The sequence below is a fragment of the Drosophila rhopaloa genome, unplaced genomic scaffold (assembly GCF_018152115.1).
Source record: "Drosophila rhopaloa isolate 14029-0021.01 unplaced genomic scaffold, ASM1815211v1 contig_167, whole genome shotgun sequence".
Lineage (NCBI taxonomy): Eukaryota > Metazoa > Arthropoda > Insecta > Diptera > Drosophilidae > Drosophila > Drosophila rhopaloa.
In genome coordinates, this window is record NW_025335047.1 from 4,648,874 (window position 1) to 4,675,918 (window position 27,045).

The following is a 27,045-nucleotide window of genomic DNA, read 5'->3' on the forward strand; positions in this document are numbered from 1 at the left end:
TGTTGCAATTGTTAGACTGTGCTTAATTTAATATTCATATTTTTTCTTATCTTCTGCAATGTGTGAACGGAAAGCCTCCTGTGGTGATAAAGTTATAAAGTCAAACGAAAAACAAATGGTTTAACTAAAATATTTTTCATTTTATTAATAAACGTTTAATTCGTAAATATATTGTATATATCTGGTTTTTTTTTGCGTTTAAAACATAATAAGTAAATAATAAAGATAACGAAAATTATAAACTTAAACTTAGTTATGTGTGTCTGTGTAATATAATAACAATTATGCACGCCTTTCTAAACAGAATTTTTGCCGTTGTAAATATTAATTTAAGGTTTACAATATATTTGTTACATTTACCTTGGTGTAAATCAAATTAATCAAAATTTCATTATGTTTTTAAATTACTTATGAAATTAAACATATTTATTTTGGATTTATTTTTTCAACGCAGAACAACATAAATTTCACATGTTTTGCTGCAGTTTTAAGTTTTTCTTCACTTTCTGTTTCTTTTTTTAAAAATCTCTGTTTTTTTGTGTATTAGCTTTAATGCGAAATACACTTGATGTACTTATGGGCTATTGCTAATAATAATGCGTTTTTTTTATTTGCTTGTTGGCTTTTGTTCTCCACTAAAAAAATCGTTTATTTTTAATTTTGCAATAATTATTTAAATGCAAAAAAAAATTTGTTTTTCTGCTCTACTTTCTCTGTTGTAGTTTACCAAAAGTCTAATTTTATGAATTGTACTTACATCAGTTTGTTTGTTTCTTGTAAAAATAATGAAATATATTCTCAAAACTTTTGCCTGGCTAAGAATTAAGTTTTCTGTGGTTGTTTTTCGTTTTTTTATGCCAATTGCTTATAACTATTGAAGTTGTTGGTTTTACGGATTGATTGATTAATTATGAATATTATTTTTCTAGGGCTATTGTTGTTGTTGTAACTGTAACTGTGTGGATCTGTTGTTGTTGTATTTAAAAGTTAATAATTGAAATAAAAATTGGTTTTGTTGTTTTAATTAATTATGTTTGTTTTTCTATTATTGATATAATGGTTTTGCCTTTGCAGTTCGATTTGATGCTGCTTCTTTTTTCCAATTTCCGATTTCTGATTTCCTATTTCCGATTCTGAGTTTGTATCTGATTCTATTGCTTGGCTATGATCGATCCTAATTAAGTGGCTATTGTATCGGTTATGAGGCTATGAATACAAATCTGTTTTGAAGAAACGGTTTTGTGTGTATCTGTGTTTTCGGGCTTCTTGTTAAAGTTAATTGCTGTGGCTATTTCTATTTACTTGTGGCTATTTAAGTTCTGTAGTAAGAGTAGTACTATTGTTTAATAAAATTGTGGTTGCTGCTGTTGTTTGCTGGTTGTATTTGTGGATAGGAAAAAGAAAAGTACAATCGACTTTAGGCTGTTGTTGCGGTGTTTTGGATTTTATTTGAGCTTTGGAAACATCTATTATCCACTTTGTATATTAATTAAGATTGTTAATTAATTATTTTTTATTTGTTTTTTTTTTAATTCAATTTTTGTTTCAATTATTTTCGGGCTATTGTTGGTTGTTGTTTGTCTGTGCTGGGCTATTTTGTGGTTGTTGTCACGTCTGGGCTATTGTTTCTTAGCATTTTTCGCTTGTGATCTTTGCTGATCTTAAGTTGTTGCGGTCGCTCAAGTTGAACTTAGGAGAAAAGTTTTGAGTTTTTTTTCCTGCTTGTGATGTTTTGATCTAAACGAATGAGAATGTGAAGAATTTCGGGTTTTGGACTGAAGCGTGCGCATAATAATGAAAAACCTAGGCGTAGTCTAACTGCTATTTAAAAGAATTATGTGCACTTAAAATGATTTTTGATTTTCGATCCATATGGTAAACATATGCTTGATTCATCCTTCTTGGCATTGGCAAAGAAAGCTTGTAAATTATATTAATCTTTAATGTTAATATATTTGTTGTTGGTTGCTTGGTTTTGTTTGAAACAATTGCACTATAGTTCAAATGATGTTGCCCATTTAAGAAGTCAATAAAAATAGGGAGTAATAATTCTAGTAATAATAAAAAAAGAGGAGAATACCATAAAAATGTTGTCTAATATGTACAAACCATAAATCGAGGCTAACAACGCGCTAAATATTTGTAATCGGTATAATAATAGAATAATAATTATAGTTACGGCTATATAATATTTTAAAAAAAGAAGTTGATTTATTTATGTGAAGAAATTTTGATTTGCCTACGGTTAGATCATAATTAATGGTAATCGTAATCATTTTATGTACTAAACTAAACTCAAAAATAAACTCTAATTATATATATGCACTTATATTCAGCAAATTTTGATTCGCATTGAACAAATTAGATTTTATACACAAATGTGAGCAATTTCATTAAGCACGCTAGAAACTCTCTCTTCATCTCGCTCTCATCAAACCATTTTAAACAATTATATTATGAATATATCAATTTTTAGCTTGTTTTCTTTCTCGTTTTCATCGTTTTTATACAAATATTAACTATTATGTTGTAGTAAAACAAAGAATAAGTAATGTATGGGTAATCAATCTTGTTTCTCTCCGAAAAATAAAACACGTACCTGAGCGTTTTCGCCCGTTCACCTAGACTCGAAAATGGGGCGTAACCACGCCCCCTTAACCAGGTGAACACGCAAAAATTCTATACAATTCAACATTCTCAAGCTGTTACTCAATTACACTCGATTGGTTTGTTTTGTTTTTGTGTTTAGACCTACCACTAGGTTGACATTTCGACTTTCGACTTGGTTTCTGCAGTTGTGATCTTTCGTTAAGGTTTTATTGCTGGCCCTAAACCTTGATTTAGATAGGGCTAAATATCCGAGGAAACAGTGCGTTTCAGATCCCTATAACAACAGAGTATTTCGATTAAGTCAAAGCTAACAAATCCAGCTTGAAGAGAATTCTATTGCCCTTAATTTGGCTATGAAACGCACTGTACTTTCTGGACGTTGCTGTCTGTTTGTGTAAATGTTTTCTTGGTTTTCCTCGAAAATGTTTCTTGTCATTATCAGTTGCCTTGGAATTTTAAGCTAAACTTGCTTCGAAATATTTTCTTTCTTTTAACATATTTTTTTATAACGTTTGTTTCTTAAATTTGCTTATTTAAACCGTATAATTGCACTTTATCTTGTTTATTATTTTAAGTTTGATTTTCTTTCTTTTTACATCGAAGTTTTTGTTTTAAATTTTTAAATGTTGCAGAATTTTATCGTGTATAATTTTGCATTATAAAAGACTTTGCATTATTTTTTCTTTTAATTTTGACTTGAACTGGTAAACATTATTCCAAAATATATACAACTATATATGTTCTGAACAGTACCATCGGTTTTGTCTTCTGCTTACTTTTGTCTATTTTGTTTATTCAGTTTCTGTTTTTTAGTGATGTGTGCCGTAGCTTAAGAAATTCTTTTGGCCAAATGCAGTTTCCAATTTCTGGGGTCAACTGCATAAGGCTTTTAGCTTGTGCTTGGTTTAGTTTGGTTTTATCCGATCTGTCTACAATTTTTTACATGTGTGTGGTTTCTTTATCCATTGGTTTTGTCTTTTTGCATATGCCTAGCCAACATTATTTCAGAAAATGCTCTTCAAAATTTTGGATTATTAATCACAGATAGTGTGTCTAATATATATGTATGTATATAATAAATATGTATGTATACTTCAAATATAATTAAATTAGCAATAAATACTTTTTGATTTATTTCCATTCATTCTTTACCTACTTTTGCTTTTTTTCATTTTAATTCTTCATATAGTAAACATTTTTTTAATTCCTTTTGGTTTGCAGAACTCTCCTCTATTATACCAAATGCATAATTTAATTTTTTTTTTAAATATTTTTTAAGCCTTAACTTTTAATTTTGCTTTCCGTTTGTTTTTGATACTAAACCACAACATTTATGCACATCAAATGTAATTTGGGATATTAGCCAATAAATAGTTTTTATTTATCCATTCGCATCGTGGAAATTATAATTATTTTAAATGCCTTTAAATGATTTCAATGTAATTATTAAACGCATTTTCGTTTATGATTTTCCACAATTTTCTTTGCCATAACTTTGATTTTTTCTTGTATTATAATTTACTAAATATTTTCAAATATTACCGACAATTTTTCCTTATTTCGTCTTCTTTTAAATATATTGTATATCGTTTTTGTATGTTTTTTCTTTTGACACTTACTAGCTAGCACACAAAATATGTTTTTAGGTACATTTATATATTTTTTCATCTATTTTTCATTTACGCAGACATTTAGTTAGTTGTTTACCCATAGATAGAATTTCAAAGTCAAACGAAATATAGATACGTCGAAAGGAGGGCCAAAGATTAGGGGGGTTTAACTGTGTAAATATGTTTTGCTCTCCTGTAAAAGAGTGTGTAGAGTGTATAAGTACATTTAAATATATTTAGTTGCTCAAAATGATCATGTGTTTGGTTTGAGGTATACGCGTAGTGATGAAGACACACACATACATAAATATACAAATATATATCATATAGTATATAGTAATATAAAGTCTTTATATATTTATGCTTTTTACTTTTGGTGGTTAGGCGACTGTACATGAAATGTGTGTTCTCACAATAATTTTTTTTACTTTTAAGCCAAAATCTTGAAATTTTCGATACAAATTTCCGTTTTAAGGCCTAAACATAGATAATTTTTTTTTTGAATTTTTTTATATATATTTTATAAACACCGAAACATTTTAATTTTGCTTAATTTAGTTCAATATGTGTGAAATTTGTTTAAATGAAAATTAATTTGTGTGTGTTAGAGAATGTCTTGGGGTAATAAATTTGGATTTTTTTTAGTTTTTTGATTTTGCTAAATAAATGTTGAATTTTGGGGCTCTTATTTTTGAAGTTTTTGTTCATCTCACTGCGTTTGCGTTTAATTTGATTTATTATTTTGTGTGCTCTGTCTCGCTTTGCTTACTAATTTATTTAATTTGTAAATGTGAAGGCAGCTTTGTTTATTGATTTCCGTTTTGTATTTTCATCTTTTGAAATCATAAAAAATGTAGAATTTTCGTGGATAATTTTGTTTTGGTTTTTTGTTTTTAGTTTTTTGTTTTCGGTTTTACTTTTGAATTTTGCTATTTCACTGATTTGGTGTCTGTTTCTTCTTTGTATTGTAGAGTCTTGTATTATTATTGCTTGGTTTGTTGGTTGTTATTGATCGGATATTGATGTTGTTGTTTGTTGTTTGTTGTAGTTGTTATGGTCTTTGTTGTAGTTATTGTAGTTGTTGCTGGCTATACTCATTCTGTCTATGTCGAAGACGAATGTCTGGGGTCTTGGCCCTGTTTGAGCTGAAGTTTTGACTGGCAATGACCATACGAATTTGTATAACTTCAAAACCCCTCTTTGAATCGAAGGAAACTATATGGAACATAAGATACTCTTATGGAATGTGTGAAAATCGTAGCTCAGGGGCCAAAAAGCAACCCAAACAGACGTCGATTAAGTTGTTGGCTTGTAACTGCTTTGCTGTTGTCTTTATATTTCTGCTATATATATTTTCCCATTGGACTGCTGGCTTTGTTCAATAAAAATATATTCAACACAAAAATGCGGTTCGAAACAAAATGCAAAATGCAAAATGAAAATGGTTCTTGGTTTTTTGCTCAGTATTTCGTTTTTGGTCTTAAGGTTTTAGATTGGTTTTTTTTGTTTTTGCTTTTAAGAAAGTTTGTACAAGAGAATGCCTATTTGTCGATTGTCAAAACGAAACAAAAATATACATTGTACACTCCGGGGCACAAATGTATGTTTGCTTGCTGTTTTTTTTTTTTTTTTTGTTGTTTTGTTTGTTTTTGTTTGTTTTTCTCTATGCAGTTGATTACACATTTATCTAAGAGCTAGCGCACATTTACCACATCGTTCAGCTGGCTGGCAATATATACGTCTATATATATTTCTATATAGTGTTTTGTATGGTACTATCAAAAAACGTGGCTTAATTTGGTGTTTTTCCCCCTAGAAGCTGTAGTAGTGGGCGGCCAGCGGTGGCCAGGCGAACGCTGGATTCGTGGCCATCGGCTGCTCCTATAACTGCTCCGCCTGTTCCACCTGATCGACCTGATCCACCTGCTCGGCCTTGATCTGTGCCAGCTTCTCGTGCAGTATGGACGTGTGTCCGGCGGGACTGCCAGTGAAGTCCGCTCCCGTTCCCGTTCCCCTTTCCGATCCCGCCTCCGTTTCACACTTGATGTGACTGCTGCTGCTGCCATTGAGATCCATAATTTTGTGGTTTTGGGGGCCACCGCCGCCACCGCCACTCTCGCCGCTCTTCAAACTGCTGGCATCCGTTTCCGAGTCATCCCGCGAAGTCATCCGGCTGCTCCGGCCATTCCCATTGGCCTGGCCATTGCCACCGCCGCCGCCACTCTTGTTCTTGTTGTGCGCCAGATCGCTGTTGTTGTTGTTGATGTGGTGGTGCTGATGGTGGTGCTGGTGGTGATGCTCCTCGTCGCTGCTGCCGCCGCTGTCGGCGCTCAACCGCTCCCGCTTGATGTCCGCATAGGTGCCCAGCGGACTGCCCGATCGCTTCACACTCTCCCCGCTGGCACTCGAACAGGTGGCGGCATAGTCGTTGTTGCGATGGTTGGTGAACGGCAGCGGGGTCTTCTTCACCAGCAACTGATCGAGCAGGGCATGTCCATGGCCATTGCCATTGCTGCTCCCGTTGCCCGCCGCCCCACTGCCATTGCCCTCGCTGGACTGCAGTGTCTTCCGGATGATGCCATCGTACATGTTCTCCGCCATCTCCAAAGCACTCTTCATCTGTCCATGGTGGTTGGCGGCCTGGGGATTCCGCATCGCCTCCGTGATGCGACTGAAGTCCAGGCCATAGGCGTTGGTGGCATTCGGCTGCGGCCAGAACATGTTCGGCGGAAAGGCGGACAGCTGCTGGGCGCCGGTCTCGTAGAGCGGCAGCTTCAGGCCGTTGGGCGTGGCAGCGGCCGCTGCTGCTGCTGCCGCCGCCGCCGCTGCCGCCGCCTGGTTGTTCTGGTTCTTGAGGGCGTTGCTCAGCTTGGAGCCACCATGCGGTCCGGCCTTCAGCTTGTCCAGTTGCAGCTTGTTGGCCGGTCCCGTCAGGCCCACCAGATCGGGTTGAGGCTTGGGCTCCCGCTTGCGCGGTCGCATCAGGTGCCGCTCCTTGACCTTGTACTCCAGGGTGGAGTGCGGTACTCCGTAGTAACTTCCCGCCCGATGGACGGACATCTCTCCCCGCTGCACCGCCTTGACCGCCTCCACCAGGCTGTCGCGGTCGTAGTTCCGGTACTTGCCCCTCTTCGGGCGCGTTCCCTTGCCCGCTGCCAGAGCAGCTGCCTCCTGGGCGCTCAGCTGTTGCTGCTGCTGCTGCTGGTGGGTCAGGTGGTGACCGGGATGGTGGTGCTGCTGCGAGAGGAGATTGGGAGAGGCGCCGAAGCGGGAGGTGTCGGTGCCGCCAATGATCTTGGCCACCGAAATGCTCGGCTTCTTGTAGCCCAACGATGATGAGGAGCCGCCGCCGTTGTTGCTGCTGCAATCGCTGGCATTGCCATTCCTGAGGCTATCCTGGCCACTCTGCTCGTTGATCTGCCGCTGGATATTGCTGGCCATCATCTTTTGGATGCTAGACGAGGACGAGGCCAGCAGACTGTTGCCGCCGGAGTAGCCACCTTGGGCCACGGCCGCTGCCAACATGGGCGATGCGGAATGGGGACTGCGATTGCTGCCGTTCCGGTGACTGTTGCTGCTGCTGCCGATGTTGTTGCTGATGCTGAGGCTGTTGCTGTTGTTGTTGTTATTCAGCGGATGATGATGGTGGTGACCACCACCCAGCGGTCCGCCCGGCGACAGGCTGCTGCTGCTGGCCGGACCACTGACCTTGAAGGACGGAATCTTCAGTATGGGATCCTCGCTGGCATCGTTGGCATCCAGCGAGGAGTTCGTTTCCGGAGTCTCCGATTTGGGCAGGCGATGTCGATAGGCGGCGGTGACATGTTGCTGCTGCTGCTGATGATGTTGCTGCTGCTGTTGCTGTTGCAGCAGCAACGAGGCATTGCCATTGCTGCCCTCCTGACTGGCGGACAGCAGATTGAGCAGACCCTCGTTCATCATCCCGCCACTGTTGGCCACCAGCAGACCCTTGATCAGATCGCCCACCGTCTGCGATTCATCCAACTTGGGCATTGCCCCAATTCCCGCAGCCAGCATCAGTGTGTGCAGCAGGAGATTGGCATCCATCTGATTGGGGGGCAGTCCGCCGGCATTGCCACTGGCACTGCTGCCGCCCGGATGGCGACCCATTTTCGGCGATCCCCGGTCCAGATCCTCGCCCAGATCGCTGCCATTGTGCTCGGACAGGTGGCTCAGCTTGCGGAGTTGCGCCCTGGCAAAGTCCGCCGGATATGCCGGCGCCGGAGTGGAGGCATTGCTGTCCACCTCCGCTTCGCCATCGTCGTTGGAGTCCTCGGGCTCATCGCCATCCGGTTCCTGGTCCAGGTCGTTTTGCATCTTGAACAGCCGGTTGACCAGAATGGAGCGCGGCACATGGTGCTGGCTGGCCGCCTTCCGGGGACCCAGCTTGTTGGCCACCACGTCCTGCAGCGCCCGGCTCAAGTCCTCCTCACTGTACGCCCTCCTTCCTGACGGCGTGGGCGTGGCACAGGCTCTGCAAGAGATTGAACAAAAAATAGATTTCAATATAAAAGCCTTAGGTGATCTTTTAAAAGGGTTTTTAAAGATATACTTAAGTTTTAAAATTGGATTTTCTGTCTGGTTTTTATAAAAGAGGGAAGCAAAATATGTTATTTATATGTACATATAAGCATTTTTAATCTTGTAATATTATGAAGTATTAAGAAGTGTGAAGTAATAGGGCATTTATTATTTCCCGCATTTTTAGTTCATCCTATTAGTCACAATATAGGAACCAAAATATAATAGGACAAAAAGTAAACGTATATCACGTAATCTATAGTTGTAGAGTTTTTAGAAGTACGTTTTTATTTTACTTTTGTAAGACCAAAACTGTTATTATCAAATGCAGCTTATCTATCAATACAGTGAATAGTAGAATTCGGTACAGTCTAACTTAAAACAAATATAAGCAAGTGATGATTGGTTTATTGTAGATTTATAAACGTCATATTTTACTTTACAGCCACTTAGGTGTTGCGATAAGATACGATTTTTCTGACATTTCTGTTTGGATTTTCCTTAAATATACGATACAGGGACCTTCGGTGCACAACCGCCCAATCTCACCCGCCAAAAAGTCAGCAAGTCAATCAACTTTTATCTCCCGGCAATTTTCGTCAGTGGGTTCAGGCTTCGAGGGTAATATTTTTTGGCAGCACCATCAAAGAACTTGACAGCCACTTCCCTTTTTGGCTTAGTTGAAAGCACTCCTTTTTTTCGGCACACTCACACACACACAGTCACACCAACACTCGCACACACTCAGACACTCAAGAGGACTGACAATGAGTGCTTCTTAAATGTCTGCAGCAGTCAGCGAGGAAAAGAAGACACTGGTGTCAAAGGCAAAGCCAAGGATGCTATACAATCTTTTCTTTTTTTTCCCCATTTCGGTGGCCATTTTTTTCGGGAAAAGACAAAAGATGACAAGTCAGGGGAGTCTGGCCGGGTGGAGATCGGTGGGGGGGTGACTGCGAGTTTGGGACCAAATATGTTTTTGAAGTTCATTAGACGAATCCCGAAAAAAAAGGAAAACCAAGAAGGGACATTTCGCAGAAAAGAAAAAAGAATAAACATTTTTCACTTAATGCCAGCACGAGCGTGAGTCCAAGCGCATTTCCTTCTACTCCCACTAACTCATCAGGAAGAGGCAACTTTTGTTTTCCGACAACAACAACGGCGTTACACTGTAGAAAACTAATTCTATACATAAAAAGATTTTTTAAAAATGCATACTACTTTTAAAAGGGAATTTAAAATTAGTTAAGAACAATCGAATTTCATTATCGAAAGTCTTATTTCATTTAATTCTTCTCGAACAATAAGATTTTAAATTATTTCAGTGTTTAAAAGTGTTTTAAATGTTATAAAAAGCAAGTCTTCTCTTAAATTTTTTAAAAAGATTTTTAAGTTAATTTTGAAAAAACTATTTAAAAAAAAATTCCAAAAAAAGCTTAGTGTATTTTTCGTTTTTCTAAAATCTCATTTTTTGCGAGTGCCGAAGCTGGACGAAATATTTCTTTTCTTTATGCGCAACCAGAAACGAGACGAGCTCGAGACCCTTTCTTTTTTTTCGTGGGCGGCTGGGGACATTGCACCGGCAAAGAAGGGGGCGTGGCAGGGTGGCAGGCAGGGAGGCGAGGGGGTAAAACGCACAGCTTCTTTGGCGCCCTTCGCTGAGGGCTGTGGCACAACAGGAGGCGGCCCTGGCAAAAGTTGATGGCAAAGTCATAGCAACTTTTTACTTTTTTTTCGCCACCCCCTCCTCTCTGCCCTGCGCCCATTTGTTTCGGAGTCCTTGCGCGTCTGGAAAATGTCTGAAAATTGTGCAGACAACACACAAAAAAAAAAAAGAAATGCAGGCTAGAGGAAGAACAAGAAAAAGAGCCAAGCGAAAGCGGCAGCAGGTGGCAGTGAATGTTAAACTGTATGATAGCTGTTGGTTTTTTTTTTTGGTGTGAAGGGGGAGGGGTAGGCGGTGAAAGTGGGAGGGTCAGAGGCAGGTTAATAGGGGGCGGAAAGTGGAGGCGTGGCCAGGCTGACCGTAAGTGGATTGGGCTATGGGCGGTGGCATCATCATTAATGGCGACAGTTTTTCGCATTTTTGCTCATTTTGCATATACAAAATAATTTACCAAAAAAAAAAGAGGAGAGGCGAAAAAAAAAATTTGCATAATTGCGCAGAGCTGAAAAATGGGGCGTGGGATTCCCCCATGCAAAGGATGGCGCGCGCGAAAAATAAATGAAAAATGTCATTTCAATGTCGTTTGGATTTTTTCGTTGGTGTCGTTTACCTTTTGGCTGCACTTCAATTGCAATTTGCCATTGCAACGGCAGTCGACGTCGCTGCCGCTGCCGCTGCAGTTGTTGTACAACATGCATGCATTTGTTGCCGCCCTTTGTTGTTTTTGCCGCTGCACACGCATGTGGAGAGCATTCATTTGCACCCAAAAAAAGCAAAAAGGAAAAAAAAAAAAAAACGAACCTCAAACCCTATTTTCCCTTCTTTTTTCCTCTTTTTTCCGTTGGCGTTGCAATTTTTCTGACATTTTGTTTTAATTTGTGGCAGCGCCAGCGAAAGGGTTGATTTTTTTTTGCCTGTGTGTGTGCAGTTTTTTATTTCCCATTTTTTGTTGTTGTTGTAATTTTGACGCAACTGTAATGCATTTCTTTGGCTGTTGTTGTTATGCGCATATTGCATTTTTGTCGGTTCATCCCACACCTTTTGTTTGCCTATGGTCATACGTACATACGTTAACATATAAAACCCACTGCACCCCCTCAACCCCCACAAATGTTGGTTATATTTTTTGGTTTATCCGGCAACAGACAAATTTTTTATTTCGGCTTTAACAACAATTATATTTGGCTAGGTAATTGTGCAAACACGTTAATTGAGGTGTGATTCCAAGGCAGAGGCCAAGCCCATTGTCATGTGAAATTAATGGTGTCATGTCCTTTTTAATTACAATTACATAAATATATAATTACATGCTTACTGTAATCTCAAAACCATAAAACATCTTGTTCTCAAATTAACATTACCAAGTTATTAAGAAAATAATTTGAAAAGCGATTGGGCGAAAATTATTAAATTAAATTTTAAGCAATTTCAAAATAAATGTTATAATAACCTATTCAATTTTCCAGCTTTCGAAATTGTGAATATATGTTAATAACCGTCAATAGTAGGGAATATCCATAAAAAACTACAGACTTAAAGGCAACGATTATTATTATGGGTGGGTACAATAAAAAAAAAAAATATTTTATTTGCTCAATAGGAACAATTCTTGCTTTATTATTTATATTATTAATTTATATGACGTAGTCATATAGTTTTTTTTTCCAGAAATTAATATTAAAATTTAAAAGGGTCTCGGGCCCAACTAAACATGCCAGTAGCCTCTGGTGTTGCCCTTTTCATTTCAAAGTCTTTTTAAAATATTTTCGATTTTGATTTTTTCGCATTTTGCTGCATTTTTTTGTGTCTTTCAATTTGGTTGCGTGCATGGTGGCCGCTAAATATGCCAGGGGCGTACTCGAAGGGAGGGGAGCCTGGTTGGCATTTCACTGGAGGAATGGAATGTGGGGGTTAATGGGTTAGGGTGTGAGGGGGTGGTTCTGGAAAAGGGGTGGGGGAGCGGGACTGGGGGAGGGGCGGCAGGAAGCCGCTGCCGCTGCCGCTGGCACCGACGGGCGCACAATGCCGTCAACTGTCCCTCGTTCCAAGCTGGCATTTTTTTTTTGTGTGCATGAACGTGTGTGTGTGTTGACAACGTCGAATGCAATTTTGTTAAAAATGCATTAAGTGCATGTGTGTGTGTGTGTGTATGGGTATGAATGCAATTGCATGTTTGTTTTTGTTGCCAATGCAGTCCGCCCCACAGCGCCTACACTTGATGCGTGCGCAGCGAACCCGCCACCCCCTACCACCCTCCCCCCAAACACACATACTTGTGCATACATCAACCCATACAAGAGCCCAACCTCACACACACATTCATTGCAGTTGCATTTTTTCGGAAGATATGCACTCATTTTTTTTTCGACGTTGCTGTCGACGTCGACGTCACTGCAGCTGCATTTTTGTATGCACTTACTTTATTTTTGTTTCTATCTCGCTCATTCACTCACGCATATAACGGCAATCAGGAATGCTTCAAAAAAGAATCAAAAAAGTTTTAAAGGACCTTGTTATACCCTGTTTTAAATCAAAACAAATAGCCACTCAACAGCTGGAAAAATAATCAAACTGAAGTATATGTGTAACTTTGAACTTGTCACAAATGAATGTTATGGATCAAAGGATACTCAGTACTCTACTTATTTATTTTATTATCTAATTAGATTGTTCTTTAACCAGTGTTCAACGTTTTCCAATTTCACCAGAAGTGAAAGCTTTGCTATGATAACTATCAACAGTTTAATATTAAATTGATATTTAAACAAAACATATATTTACATTTTTTTATAGGAGGTGTCCCTAAAATCTCTATTAACCAAAATGGGGTAAAAAAAGTTTTTAGAGACACATCCCTACTAAAAATGTTATCTTCCATTCTGACTAGATGTTATGTTCTTGATCTCGAATAAATTGGATATTAAAGAAAAAAAGGCAATACATTCTTGGAACCAAATTAAATGGGTCCATAATTGTGCAAGCCCGAATCGAGCAACCATCCAACACTCATTGAAATGACAAAAATATGACAAAAAAAAGTGAATGAGAGTGGTGAAGGGAAAGGAGCTGCAAAAATAAAATAATGAAACCGAGGGGGATCCATGAAACCGTTAAAAAATTGCTGCCCTGCAACAATAACAATCGCAATGGCCAGTGCACGCATTAACCTTTTTCTGGTTGTTGTTATTGTTGTTGTACCTTATATATTTCTCCTCATTTTTTGTACTTTTTGCTGTTGTTGTGTGTATTTTTTGGGGCCAAACGCAGCCGACTGCGCTGCCGACGTCGACGTCGTCGTCACTGTTTGCCAGTTATTACGTTCGCAATCTCTCTCGTTTTTTTCGGTGTGTGCGTGGGGAGAATTTTTCGTAAACGAAAAATAATGAATATATACCCAGCGACAATCCCCCGCTTACCACCTTCTCCCCCACCTCCCTCTTAACCCACCGAAAGTGCATAGAAAAAAGTAGCAAAGAAGAAAGACCAAAAATACGAAAAAACACTGACACTGATACACAGGGAGAAAAACCAATAAAAGCTGAATTACACTTTAGAATTTTTTCTCGGCTTAGGCCATTTATCCCCTATCTCTGGCGATTATAATGAAATATTAGTTTTCAACAAAAAATTATGTTTTTTTAAGACGTTTCTACCCCTTATCTGTTAATACTAAGAAAGATTAATTTTGTTGGTCTTCAAAATCCACCATTTAATTTTGGTAAAAGGGTAATATTAACTAATATTAATTTTTGGGATTCCCAAAACGGTTAAATTTGAAACCAATTTTAATTATGCACCTCAAGAACGATTAATTAAAAAATTTGAGTTCCTAAAAAGGTTGTTTTTCAGTGCACACACACACACACATTGAGAAAGTAAAACGCAGCTTGCAAAAAAAAGCGATCGATATGATGCACTCATTTTTGTCTGCTGCGCTGGGCGACGTCGACGTCGCTGCTTCAGCTGCTGCTGCTTCGAGGAGCGATGCCGTCTCATCATCCTCAGCATCAGCAGCCTGAAAAAAATCTGTAATAATAAACGCTTGACGAAAAAAAAACTCCAAAAATTGCAGCGTCAGTGGCTTTTGTGCTTCAAGTGGTTTGATGGTCTGAGTGGGTGGCTGTGGGGTGGTTCTGGGGGTGTGAGGTGGGGTCTCGGTCATCTGGTTGGCCCCCATTTATGAACACTCTGGTCGATCGTAGTTTAATGCCTTCATCACATGTTAAGGGAGTACAACAAAACTCCTATTTACATTGGCTAATTAGAAAAGCCCTACATTTAAGGAATAGATGAGTCCTCAAACAAAGGGATTTTTCAAATTAACTTAAATATTAATTGAATATAGAAAATGTAGTAAAAATAATAAGCTAAATTTATAAAATGAACAAATTTCGTAATTGAATAAATGAATTAACAATGAGTAAACGAAGTTGATAAATCCCAAATAAATACTTTAATATTGGAAATAAAATGCATAAGTTCGTGTAAGAAAATGATTAAAAATCTCTTCTTTGAAAACGTCTACTGTCTGGATTTTCTTCGTTACATTTGTATGCCTTTCCTTGCTTAAATCTGACTTGCCATGCTCCCATCGCTCCTTTTTTCACTTCCTCTAAACCCCTTATGTATTCATGGTTTTTTGTACATTTTTTTGACACATCCTTCTTGGTTTTTTTGTGTGTGACAATTAAAATAGGTGTACGAGATGGTGCATGGCGACGATGGCGGCTGCTAACAAACACTTGGCCATGCTTTAGACAATAGACAAGGACTCGTGCTTTGCGGCTCAAGTGGCAGCCGCCATCGTTGCCACAGTCTCCGGTGCATCAGCCAAGGAGCAAACGTAAAAAAGGAGGAGAATGAACCAAACCAGAACCCAGAACCAAACCGCAAACAACAAAAAATCCCACCGAAAAAAGTAATGACAAAAATTGTTGGGAAGTGCTGCGAAATTATGCACACGCTGTGTCGTCTGAAGTGCACACCTACACACCTACACCTATGCCCAAAGTAATAATAAAAGGTGCTGCTGAACATTTTAGAGTAATTAAAAAAATAGCAGGCAACAAAACACAAAAAAAAACCAACGAAAAGCGAATTGAAAAAAGATTGCGGATCCGCTGAAGGAGTTAAGATGCAGCCACACAAAACGGAATACATAAATCCAGTATTCTTTCTTTCTGCTTACGTATATAATCTTTTCTTTTTTTTTGTGTTTTTTTTGGAGATTTTATGTAAATTTATGCAGCACACCTGCCTAACGCTGGTAATTAAGCGTGGCTGCAACGGGGCGTATGTGTAATTTTCGGCATCGTTTCATAAAGCACACACACTCACTGGCGTGGGCAGTGGTATAATTGCACAATTTTTACATAGGCGCACAACAATAAAGCTTCAGCTGCCACAGCATCAGCATTTACGGCTGTGTGCGTGTGTGTGGGTGTAGGAGTGCGGCTGCCCCGTTAAGTATGCTACAGTAAGTGCAGTGTCAGAGGCGGCGGGCCAGCGCCCAAAGTGCAATTATCTCATGTATTGTCTGGCACACGATTCGGTGTTTTTTCCGGTTTTTTTCGGTGAACATTATACCCTACGATGATTTTGAGCTTTTGAAGTTATGCTGATTACTTTGATTGGCTTAATATGTAAGGTTTTGGGATTCGATTAGTTGGACTGCCATATTTGAAATACTTTAAGAGGATAAAAGAATAAATAAGTATTTTTTTAAGAACTGATTTGTCTTTTTATTAAATGGAGTATAAGTATTATTATTAAAAACATTACTTGGTGACGATAGAAGTGGAAAATAATTCAGAACCAAATAATTAGTGTTTTTAAGAAATTTTTAAAATAAATGTTCAAGATACTCTAATAATGAAAACTTCTTCTTGAATGATTGAAATAAAAAAGAACAAATTAATCAGCCACTTAAAAAGAGCAACGAGTATTCGTTTCCCACCCGAAATATTTCTTAATTTCCCTTTTTTTTCTCCCTTTCTGTTTTACATAAAATCCGTATTTTTTTATGTACTGTGCTAGGGGTTTTTTAATTTTTTTTTCGGCGTTTGCGCAGATTGCCAGATTTATATTGAATACATGCTTATACATAGGTATTTATGTGCTGCAACTCCCACGCCCGCAAGGGAAGGGGTAACCCCAATTCGGCACTCACCTGACGGACTTCACATCGCCGCTAATCGATGAGTTCGGCGATGGCTTGCTGCTAAGATCGAGCGGTGCATCGGCACTGGGACTGGGTGTATCTTTGAGTGCGGGACTGATTGCGGCTGCAGATACTTCTGAGGTAGTTGGCGTTACCGAACTAGCGATCTGTTGCTGGTGTTGTTGCTGCTGCTGCTGTTGTTGTTGCTGCTGGCTGGCCAGCGAGTTGATCAGGTTCAAGTCGGCCAGCAGTGAGAATTGCGCCAGCTGGGCGGCCATCGAGTCCATCGATGTCATTTTGGCTGCCCGCTGGGTCAGCAGCTTGTACAGTTCGAGGGAGTTGGCGGATGTTGCCGCTGTTGCTGTTGCTGTTGCAGCAGCAATGTGGCGAGCCCTGTTGCCACTGCTGTTGTTGCTGCTCTTGTTGTTATTGCTGCTGTGGTGGGGCAGTGATGCGCTCGAGTTGCTGTCACTGTCGTGCTGCTGGGAAAAAGTTTAAGGTTAATAATAGTTCAGGGCACTTTCGGAAAAAATATTTTAAAGCATACATTTTGGTTTTAGAAATTTAAATACAAAATGTATAACAAATTTAAGTCTATTAAAAAAAAGAACTTAACATTTCTTAATCAAATATAACAAGTTAATAGCTCCAACTTCAAAACAAAAAAAATAAAATTGGTTAAAAAATCTTTAAAGTAAGGATTAAACATTAAATACAAGATGAAAGAGTATTTGAATAAATAGGATAATTTTTAACTTCACCAAAATTTTAATATTAAATAAAGGATTATTAAAAAAGAAAAAATATTATTGGAGCCATTAAACTTTCTGTTGATTTTTTAAATAGGGCCAAATTTTTTTTAGAGTGTGATAAGCGGGCTTAGGGATAGATGGACCCACCTGATGAATGTGGCTATTACTAGTGCTACTAGTGGCTGTTGCTGCTGTTTCGGCCACCAATTCGCCCTGGGCGTTGACCGTTAGCAGGCGACCGTTAACACAAAAATTGCACTTGGCCGACGGTCTCCAATCGTTGGGTTCTGGCGGTGGTGATGGTGTACTGGTGGCTCCCGGTGTTGCTGTACGTGATGAATCGTGTGATGTTTGGTTGTTCTCTGTGTAAAGAAGTGTGGATTGCAAAACATTTAGTAATCTTCAGGGGATTAGGGAAGGGTTATTTGTCACCCACCAAAATCTTCTTCCAGCTGCAGGCTGCCGTTGTGGTGCTGCTCTTCTAGACGGTGGTTCTCTGTTTTACAGTGGTTGGGGTTGCTGCTCTGGCTGAACTCCTTGCTGCTGTGGTTGTATTGCGGTGGCTCGTCCACGGAACCGGCTAGTATTGCTATGGGCTGTTGCTCCTCGATATTCCAAAAGCTGCGCGTCAGTTGCTCTTGATAATGTTTCCATTGCCTGCGACCCATAAATTCTTCAGCAACGCGTTCTAAGCCTGAAATAAAGTAGAACATATACAAAATTAGTTAGTAAAAAAGCCTTAAAGTTAGAAATTTTAAAAATACAAATACGATTAAAATATTACAACTAACAACAATCTTATTTATTTCACAAATTATCGCTCTCCAGAATGGAAATTTACGACTTAAAACACATTTGTAAATTTGCAGACAAGGCTGAGCTCCATTACATTAATTATTTAAAAAAGTTCCAGGGCAGTTCAAGAATGTTATGGCAGTTGCATGGCTTAATAAACTATAATTTGCCTAGCTGTGGCAATTAATGAACCACTTTTTTTTTGCCTTTAGTCGACCCAAACCCTTTTGCAGCTTTGCTCCTGGGAATTTTAGCAGACAGAAATTACTTAATTGAAATGCAATGCCACTAAGTATAGGAGAAAAATGCATACAAAAATCGAAAAGAAAAGAAACGAAAAGAAAAAGAAATGGTAGCCCTATACTTAAGAGGGGCACACGCTGCGTATGCGTAATTATTGAATACGAAATGTGTGCGAGTGGAAAATTGATAGATTTGTATGTTTGCATTGAGGCGACTGGCTGGATTTCCTTGAACACACATCCGTCTTGGCCAGCCCGAGAACTCTAATTGCCGCACAAAAGTTATGCAATTTAATGCAAAATGCCTTTTGGCCAGGAGAGTGGGAGAATGTGGCTGGAGCCTAACCCCGCCACTTGAAGGGGCAGGCATGCGTGGTTCAAAAAGCAAAACTTTTGCGCATATGGTAAAAGGCTACGCGTCAACTCACACGAAATGCGAATTAAAGGAGGGCCAGCGGAAGAAGAAGGAAAAAAATACATATGAGACGAAATATGAAATACATATGGTAGACAAAGGGCGGGAAATCCCGGCATTTTGTAGCATTTTTACTGCCAAAAAATAAGGTAGAAAATAACTAGGCGTATGCATATTCAAAACCGGAAGTTGAAACAAAGGAGGTGGGGGCTTTGAAATTCCAGCACCACCCCGATGTCCTTGTCGCTGGCCCCTCCGTCCTGGTTGCTCAGAAGTGCGTGTGTTCGGTGCGTGCGTTTGGGGAATGGCAACTTGGGGCTCAAGTGGAGCAGCAGGAGAAGGAGACGGGGAAGGATTGGGGGGCCAGCGACGCACTGCAGCTGCTGCTGCTCATTCCGGCGCAAAAGTGGAGCGGCATGTTCAAACTTTTCGCAGTGTAAAAATCGCATTGCTTTCCCAGCTGCAACTGCAACTGCAGTTTTTTAAGCGCTCAAATAAACAGGGTCGTCGTCGTCGTTGTTGTTGTCGTTGCCGTTGTCGCTGTGTTAGCGCTTCGGGGGTTGCGACGTCAACGTTGCGCCACCGCTTTCCCGCCCCTCCGTCTTACCCCCGCATTTCCTCGCTTTTCCCACCTGCCTCACGCACCGAAAAAAAAGGCGAAAAAACGAGGTGAATGCACGCACGGGACGTACAAAACTCAAACTTTAAAATGCAACCAGTCCACAGACACACGCCTGCATTTTGTCGTTAAAAAATTCAGCGCACACGGAACGGGATCTGCACGAAACGTAAATGCTCTTCAAGAAAATGGATTTAGGTTACGCATGATAGATGATTAAATTTGTTAAGTAAATACTTCATTATAATTTTTTAAGGAACTTTAATAATTTAAAATTTTAATATAAGAGATCAAAAAGAGGTGTTTAAAAAATAAAATGAAAAAATATAAACCCGTTTTATCTAAAAATAAATTATTGTCTTTTAATTACCCTCCAATTTATTTAAATTTAAGCTTCAGATATTAAAAATTTAGCTAGTGATTGTCCAATTTTTTAAGAATTATCAAAAAGTGCATTTTATTTTTATACCAGGACATGATTCATGTAATTATTTATTCACTATGGGAAGTTAACATTCCTAAACATTAAGCCAGCGATTATGTCATTATGGCGTTATTAAAAAATCACAGCTGTTGGCCAGCTAATTTCGAAAGCCCCTCGGAATAAAGCCACGTCCCACCAATCGATTGTATATTGTATTGTATCAATTAGCCGTGGCTTATCCACTCCCTGCTTGTTTAACTTGTAATTCCTATTCATTACAAACCGAACCACAAATTGCAGTCGACCATCTGTGGACGAAGAAGGGTGCGTGTGTTTCCAGCGAAGGAAACCCTACGCACAGGCGAAATGCCAGGGGTTCTTCTTCTGGGTCTGCCAGATGCACTCACACATACATACAGTATACAGTGTACAGTGTACTGTATAGTGCACGCACGCAATGTCTATTCGTTTTGTTTTTGGCCTGCAAGAGTGTGCGTTTGTTTTGTGCCTGTGGTCGGGGCGACACACATTGCGTATGAAGATGACGACGTCGACGGCCGCAAGGCGGGATTTCAATGCTGTTTTCGTTTCGGGTTTGGGTTCTGTTTCTGGGCTTGGGTTTGGGTTTGGGTACTCCTTCTGCTTCTGGGTCTGGTGTTGCTAGCTATTGCCATCATTGCTGTCTGCCCGCGTTCACATTATGCCAAGCAAGCAGCGCCTGAATGTATGCTAAATAGAATTTTTCGCTAGCCGACAAATTTACAGTGGCACCTCGAAGTGGGTGAAGGTGATTTATGGATTTTTAGCTCATTGTTCGATATTTTAAATTCTTTTTTAATCATGATAATCTTACAAAACACAATTAACTAAAAAAGAAACCTTGTGCTGATATAAATTGAAGGGAACTATTTCTCCATTTAATCAATCCAAAATTGGAGGTGCTAAGGAAACCAATAGGGCTTAAAGTGTCAAAAGGATGCAACAATATAGTTCGAATTCGGATCCATATTACAAAAGAAGACGTTATTTTATTCACTACATACTTTAAGACTCCTTCAAAGTGGATTTTTAAGCCCTAAATATTTTTGTGGATATTTTAAACTTAAGTCTTTAAGTTTCTTTAAGGCAGCCAAGCCTAATGAGTCTATGCCAGTGATACCTGTACATGGAAAATAGAAGAAAAGTGTGTGTATATATGTCGCTGGCTTAGACGATGTCGATGGGTGGGTGGCCTATGACCTATGACCGGGTGTGTGTGTGTGTGCTTTTGAATAGGTGATAGTGTGCGAGAGTGTTTGCCATTCAAGGCAACGCAACGTGACACGTCAGGTGGGCTGGTGGACTGGTGGACTGGAGGGATACGGATAGGGATCGGGTTGGGTTCGCTTTCCGTCTGCCCATCCTATCAGTTGGGCTGTCGTCCTGTCTGTCCGTTTGTTTGCTCTAGGGTCGCTGCGGTGCGGTGCCCTAAAACCTACAACAACCGACTGACAAACAAAAACGAAAGTGCGTTTAATCAAAGTTAGCTATTAAAGCCAAATGGCTAAACTAATTGTGACCCGACGCAACGGGGCGTATGATTTATTTGCATTTTGTGGGGTGCATTTTTTGTTTGTATATTTGTTGTTGTTGTTCGGTTGGGTTGCTCATACCTTTAGCCCACACTAACCGAAAAAATTGAAGCAATTAAACACGGAAACTCATTTACACACACATACGCTTAACGAAATGCAAATGGCATGCGCCATGAGAGAGACAACGCATGAAAAGTGGCAAAAGAAATGGGCGAAACGGCAACAGTGCCAACAAAAAAAAAAGGAAACGAAAAAATGCAATTATCGATTAATGTACCACATTATATGGCCCCTGTATATATAGGTGTATGTGTGCCTGCAAGTAGATAAGCCCTTATGTACACATGGTACTTATGTACAGGCCTCCATAGGTATGCTCGGCCAGAAGTCATTAAAAAATTGTTGTTTTTTCAGCCTAGGCTGGCAGGCTCATTGAGTTTTATTCAATTCTCATCCTTTAATTTTATTTTCGGGTTGCCACAGGGGGCTGTCAAGTCGTTTACATAAGCAAATTACTGTAATGACGGTACATAATGTATTGTCTCATTGTTGGAGTTGTCATTTCCCATTAAAAGATATATATAACTATATACCTTTATGTAATATTTTTTCTGAGGCATGCCATGTGCTGCATGCCCCATGCCCAAGAACATGACACACAAGACAGGAACTATGGCAATTTGACATTTTCCTACAGTTCGCCTCGTTTCAGTTGCAGCTTTTTGGCGTAATGCGTGCCGTAATCAAATGTCAAAAGTAACTGCCAGCCTTGGAGGCGCATACGTAATATTACGTATACGCAGTTTAATTTTCGCCCCATAAATACTGCATTAGATGAACCACACAAAGGTGTTGGGCACATGGCCCCGTTCACAGATAATTATAATCTAACCACACGCGGATAAAGTTTGATTGGCCTATATGGTAAAAAAAAGAATAGAAAATTTACTTTAAAATGCAATTAAGTAGTCTATAAGTATGTTATGTTTGAGTCTCTAGGTCCTTGTTATAAATCGCTCTTTATAAACTTTTTTTTTATATTTAAACTAATGGTAATATCTTAGTTTATTATACATTTTGTTGTTTTATATTAAAGTAATACCCAAAATGTTTCCACAATATTGAAAAAGTTCGAATAAAATAAGGAGTGCAAGACTGTTTGTTTGTTTACAATATGAGCCGTTAATAAATTGTATATGTATCGCATGAATTTTAAATGACTTGCGAAATTAAAAGTTGGTTTACAATTATGCAATTAAAATGTTGCAGAAAGAAAACAATGAAATGAATCTGAGATGAATTTATAATTAAAAGTCCAAGCCAGTTAATTAAAATAAAATTTACTGTTATCAAACAAATGGTATTTACTTTTCGGAATAAAACAACGTACAAAATGACATAAATTCTAGCTGCAATACAAACAAGCTATAGGGTCTTGACTTCCATATTTCGTTTTGGCTTTTCACACACACCCAAAAAAGGGCTTTTAACAAGAAATCCACTAAAAATTCTTTAATTAGAAATTCAACATATTGTGGTTACTTTTGTTGCTGTTGTCGTTTGCCCACCGCGACACGCCATCGTATTTTGCATAACATTTTGAGTAATGTCTAATGTCAACGTACTCCCATCTATGTTCGGGGGTGGGACCAACTGGTTTTCCGCGGCCAAAAGGCGGGGGAGGAAAAGGAAAAGCCAGCTTGGCAGCCGGCCGGCGTCACATGTCCTGCCGCAACAACAAATTGGTTGAAGCGGAGCAGCAAGGACAAAGGGAAAAGCCAAAAGTGCGGCTAAGAATTGAGCTTGGCTAAGTCACAAAAAAGTGGCAGCAGCAATGCGTTGAAAAATGATGAGGAAAAGCAGGGTTAATCACTGAGGAAATGGAATACTTAATTTGAATACATATTTATAACAATTTAAGCAGGACAATATTCTTAATATATATACCTGTATTATAAATGTACAAAAATATACAAAATATTGTAAGATTCTACAAATATTTTTATTATTTAAAATTATATAATAAGACTAAGTTATGATTTTATTAAAAATAAATAACAATGATAAAATATTAAGATTTAGATAAAATATATACCCAAATTTAAGTTAGGAAAAGTACGTTTAACAAGTGTTTTTCCACGTGCACCTTTTTAGGTTCCGCTTTTTTGAGGTACTCCGCTAGAAAGGACATGCGACTCCTGCGTGCCTTGGGCCGAAAATTGTGGCTAACTTGTATGGCCAAAAAGGGGTTAAGAAAGGGGCAGTGGCAGCGGTGAAATGTAAATGAATTGCACTAAATGCAAGGACATACGCAGCACACACACACACAGGCACCAACACACGGCTGCTGATGAGTAGGACAATTCTAAGCAGGCAGCGTTGACAGGACCTGCCCCTCCCACCCCTACCAAGCCCCCCTCCTCCCCCCAACCCCACGATTTGAGCCATTAGCAACCCTTGCACAAACTAAAAACGCAACCTACCCCAAAAAATGAAAAGAAACTCGGCAAAACTTGTCGCATATGGCAATTTACATACTGACAACATCAATACATATGCACTTGGCTGTGTGTGTGTGTGCGTGTGTGTATCTGTGTGTACTTTAGGCTTTTTGTGTGTCACTTTGGCATAGAATTTTAGCCGCTGTCGTCGGTTTTTCAGCTTCGTCGTGATGGGGCAAAAGCGAAAATTAGAGGCAGTAGCAAAATAAATTCGATTGCCTCATTCGGCTTGGCTCGTCTCGATTCGGCTCATCTTGTTGTTGTATGGCTTTTTCGGCGTGGGTGCATCGACACCCCCTTAACCCCCCTTAACATTAACCCACCACCGCCCCCCACATGTTCGTGCTAGCGTTGTCCCGCTCTAATGCGCTTTCGTATGCACTTTTCGGCCTGCATGCAATTTGATTGGCCACAACATTTTTCGGCCAACAGCCAAACACACAAAATAAACGGGTCGAGAAAAAAAGAACCTAAAAACTCGGAAAACACGAAATTTGGTTCGTTTCGATTGCATTTGATTGCATGTTTGTTTAGGCTGCATTTACTGCTTTTCGACTGCAATTGGCGGAGAGGCCCAAAGGAAATTGGGCTGGCCAAAAGAAAAGTTGCCATAATTGATGTGCTAAGTGCTGCAACATTGCAAATTGCTAATTGCAGGTGTCGAATTGCCGATTGAAGGGTTATTTCAATGGCCTCGAGTGCAAAATGGTGGTTATAATTCTTCGACTTGATTGTTGTTCTCATATCCATTCACGTCCCATGTTATTAAGCGAAAGTGTGGGGAGTTCTTGGGGTTTTCACATACAAAGAATTATTGATTAATGTATCAATCAATTGCTGCGGCTTCGTTTGAAGTTTAGCGATTCAGGGCATATCGATTCATTTTTTTTTGTGATGCATAGTAATGGGAACTACAAAATTTAAATTTATTAAACATTTTTTTTAAAAACATAAGCAAAAATATTTGTTTAATGTCCTTTACCATGAATAACTAAACCCCAAAGTTATTTAGTGTATTGATAAGTATAGTTGTAATACTTAAAAATCTATTAAGCCTAAATTCTTCTTGGTAGAGAGAAAACTAACATTAAACAGTGACTAGAAAAGAATAGTTTATATTTCTATCATATCTGAATAAATTTATTAACCAGTTAAATTTCCCATTTTCTTGCGTTGACTATTACTTACTTTACTACCATTTTCAATGGTCTGATCTGTCCAAAAATTTTACCGCCCCATAAAAATCCATAAAGAGTCCAGTGAAATAAATACTCTAAACGAAAAAAAGAGGACCATGCAAAAATGTTTTTAATATAAATAAAGTTCTGGCCGAATAGCGACATAAAAACCCGAAGGCAGAGGCATCGGGTAAAATTTATTGAAATGTAAAATGCAGAGAAATGCAATTTCCGCACAAGTAACTGCAACGCAACAACAAAAACACACTAGACAAATGCCGAGAGCCACAAAAAAAAAGAAAATAATAACAATATAAAAAAAGAGGGAAACCGAAATAAAAAAGGCAGCAAGTAATTCGAGGCATCAGAATGGCAAGGGCGCGGATAGAGAACATTCAAATTGCAGCTGCCGTTGGCAGCAGCAGCAATATCAAGTAAAACGGAGGCAACTATGGCAAAAATAATAGAAGCGCTGCAATTGCTGCATGCACAGCAGCAACATTGCAGCACAGCAGCAACAGGCGACGGCCGTGGACCAAACCATTAAACTGATGGCATAATACAAATGGAGCACAGACAAACAAATGCCAGCGGATGTGTACGTATAGGGATATATGTGCTGATAACAGCGGATATATATCCATGTACTGTAAGTGGAGCAGGCTGGCGTGCAACAGGCGGCAGCCGAAAAGTATGCAACACACACAGCCACGGAAAACAAACCGGCTAAACAACTAAAACTAAACCAATTCAGGCGCCCATTCATTCATTGAATTCGGAAATTCAATTTGGTTAGAGAGAGAAAGAGAGAGAGAGAGAGTCAGCAAACGGATGCGCCAGAAAGAGAGGGGCGAGGAGCCACAATTGTTAACTACACAACGATGTGCAATAAAACGTGGCCCGAAGTGGGTGGCACATTTTATTCATGGATTTAGTTGAATTTGCAATGAATGGGTTTTCGGCTTAGTTGCCCACTTCCAACAGATGGGCGGACATTCAGACATCCCGACATCCAGACTTTCAGACAGCCATGAAAAAGAGCAAATGATGACATAGAACACACAGCAGCAGCAGCCGAAACAACAACAACAACAACAACAGTAACACCAACACCAACAACAAAAGCGGCATTGGCATTTCAATTTAAATGCTCCTCAGCAACAACAAATGCCAACAAGTGGCAGCCAAACTATGCTTCCCAAGTGAAAAAAGGAGAGAGTAAATTTAAATGTTCACTTGAAGTAAATAAATGGGATAAAATCAGTAAATATAAATACTTATCATATTAAACTAAAATTAAGGAGTTATGTTAACTAAATGCCTTTTAAATAGCTTAAACTATCAGTTGATAAAGAAAAATATGATCTATTGTTTATTTCTTATAACTAAATAATTATAAATATATAATCTTGATTTAAAACTTTAATAATTTCAATTTCCTGTTATGTTTTTAGTACTGACATTTAGTTAAAATTATGACAATACGAATTATGAATTTTAAAAATAAAAGATGTAATAGAGAAAATATGAAATACAATATAATATAATCGAAGTAAAATGTAATAAAATTTCTCAGTGCACTGCAAGGAGTTGTGGCACTCGGCTGTTGTGTTGCCAACACCAGTGGCCATGAATGAGAAGCAGTGGCTCCCATCTTGGTCGCAAGCAGACTCAACCAGCCGCCGTCAGTTAGTCAGTTGTTAACAGGAACTTTGTTTCTGACAGCCAAGTTGAAGTCGAGTAGCTGGTGCTAACCGAGGGCAACTCTAAATAGACAATTTCCGCAGCAGCCGGGCGGCATCAAAATGGCAACGGTGGCAAAAGGGGATGCTCTCCACTTGATGGGCGAGTGTGAAACCAATTTGGGGGCCACTTAAGTGTCCTCCACTTCAGGAATGGCCACCGAAAAACTGCAGTGCTGCAGATTTTTTTCCTCCACATGAATGGCATTACGTAT

The 27,045-nt window shown here is 39.2% G+C and overlaps 1 protein-coding gene across 2 annotated transcripts in view; it reads right to left on the reverse strand.

Moving 5' to 3' along the window:
* Nucleotides 1-5,908: 5,908 nt before the first annotated feature.
* LOC108052986 (mushroom body large-type Kenyon cell-specific protein 1) overlaps nt 5,909-27,045 on the reverse strand; it is a 64,175-nt gene continuing 43,038 nt past the window's right edge. Inside the window, exons 3-6 of one of the 2 annotated variants that reach the window (XM_017135546.2) lie at nt 17,777-18,034; nt 17,488-17,702; nt 16,598-17,067; nt 5,909-8,715 (exon numbers count right to left, since the gene is read on the reverse strand). In XM_017135546.2, coding sequence (XP_016991035.2) covers nt 6,102-8,715; nt 16,598-17,067; nt 17,488-17,702; nt 17,777-18,034 — 3,557 coding nt within the window. In that variant the 3' untranslated portion in view covers nt 5,909-6,101. Of the gene's footprint in view, nt 8,716-16,597; nt 17,071-17,487; nt 17,703-17,776; nt 18,035-27,045 lie in introns of both variants that reach the window. The other variant, XM_017135545.2, reaches the window with a different exon arrangement.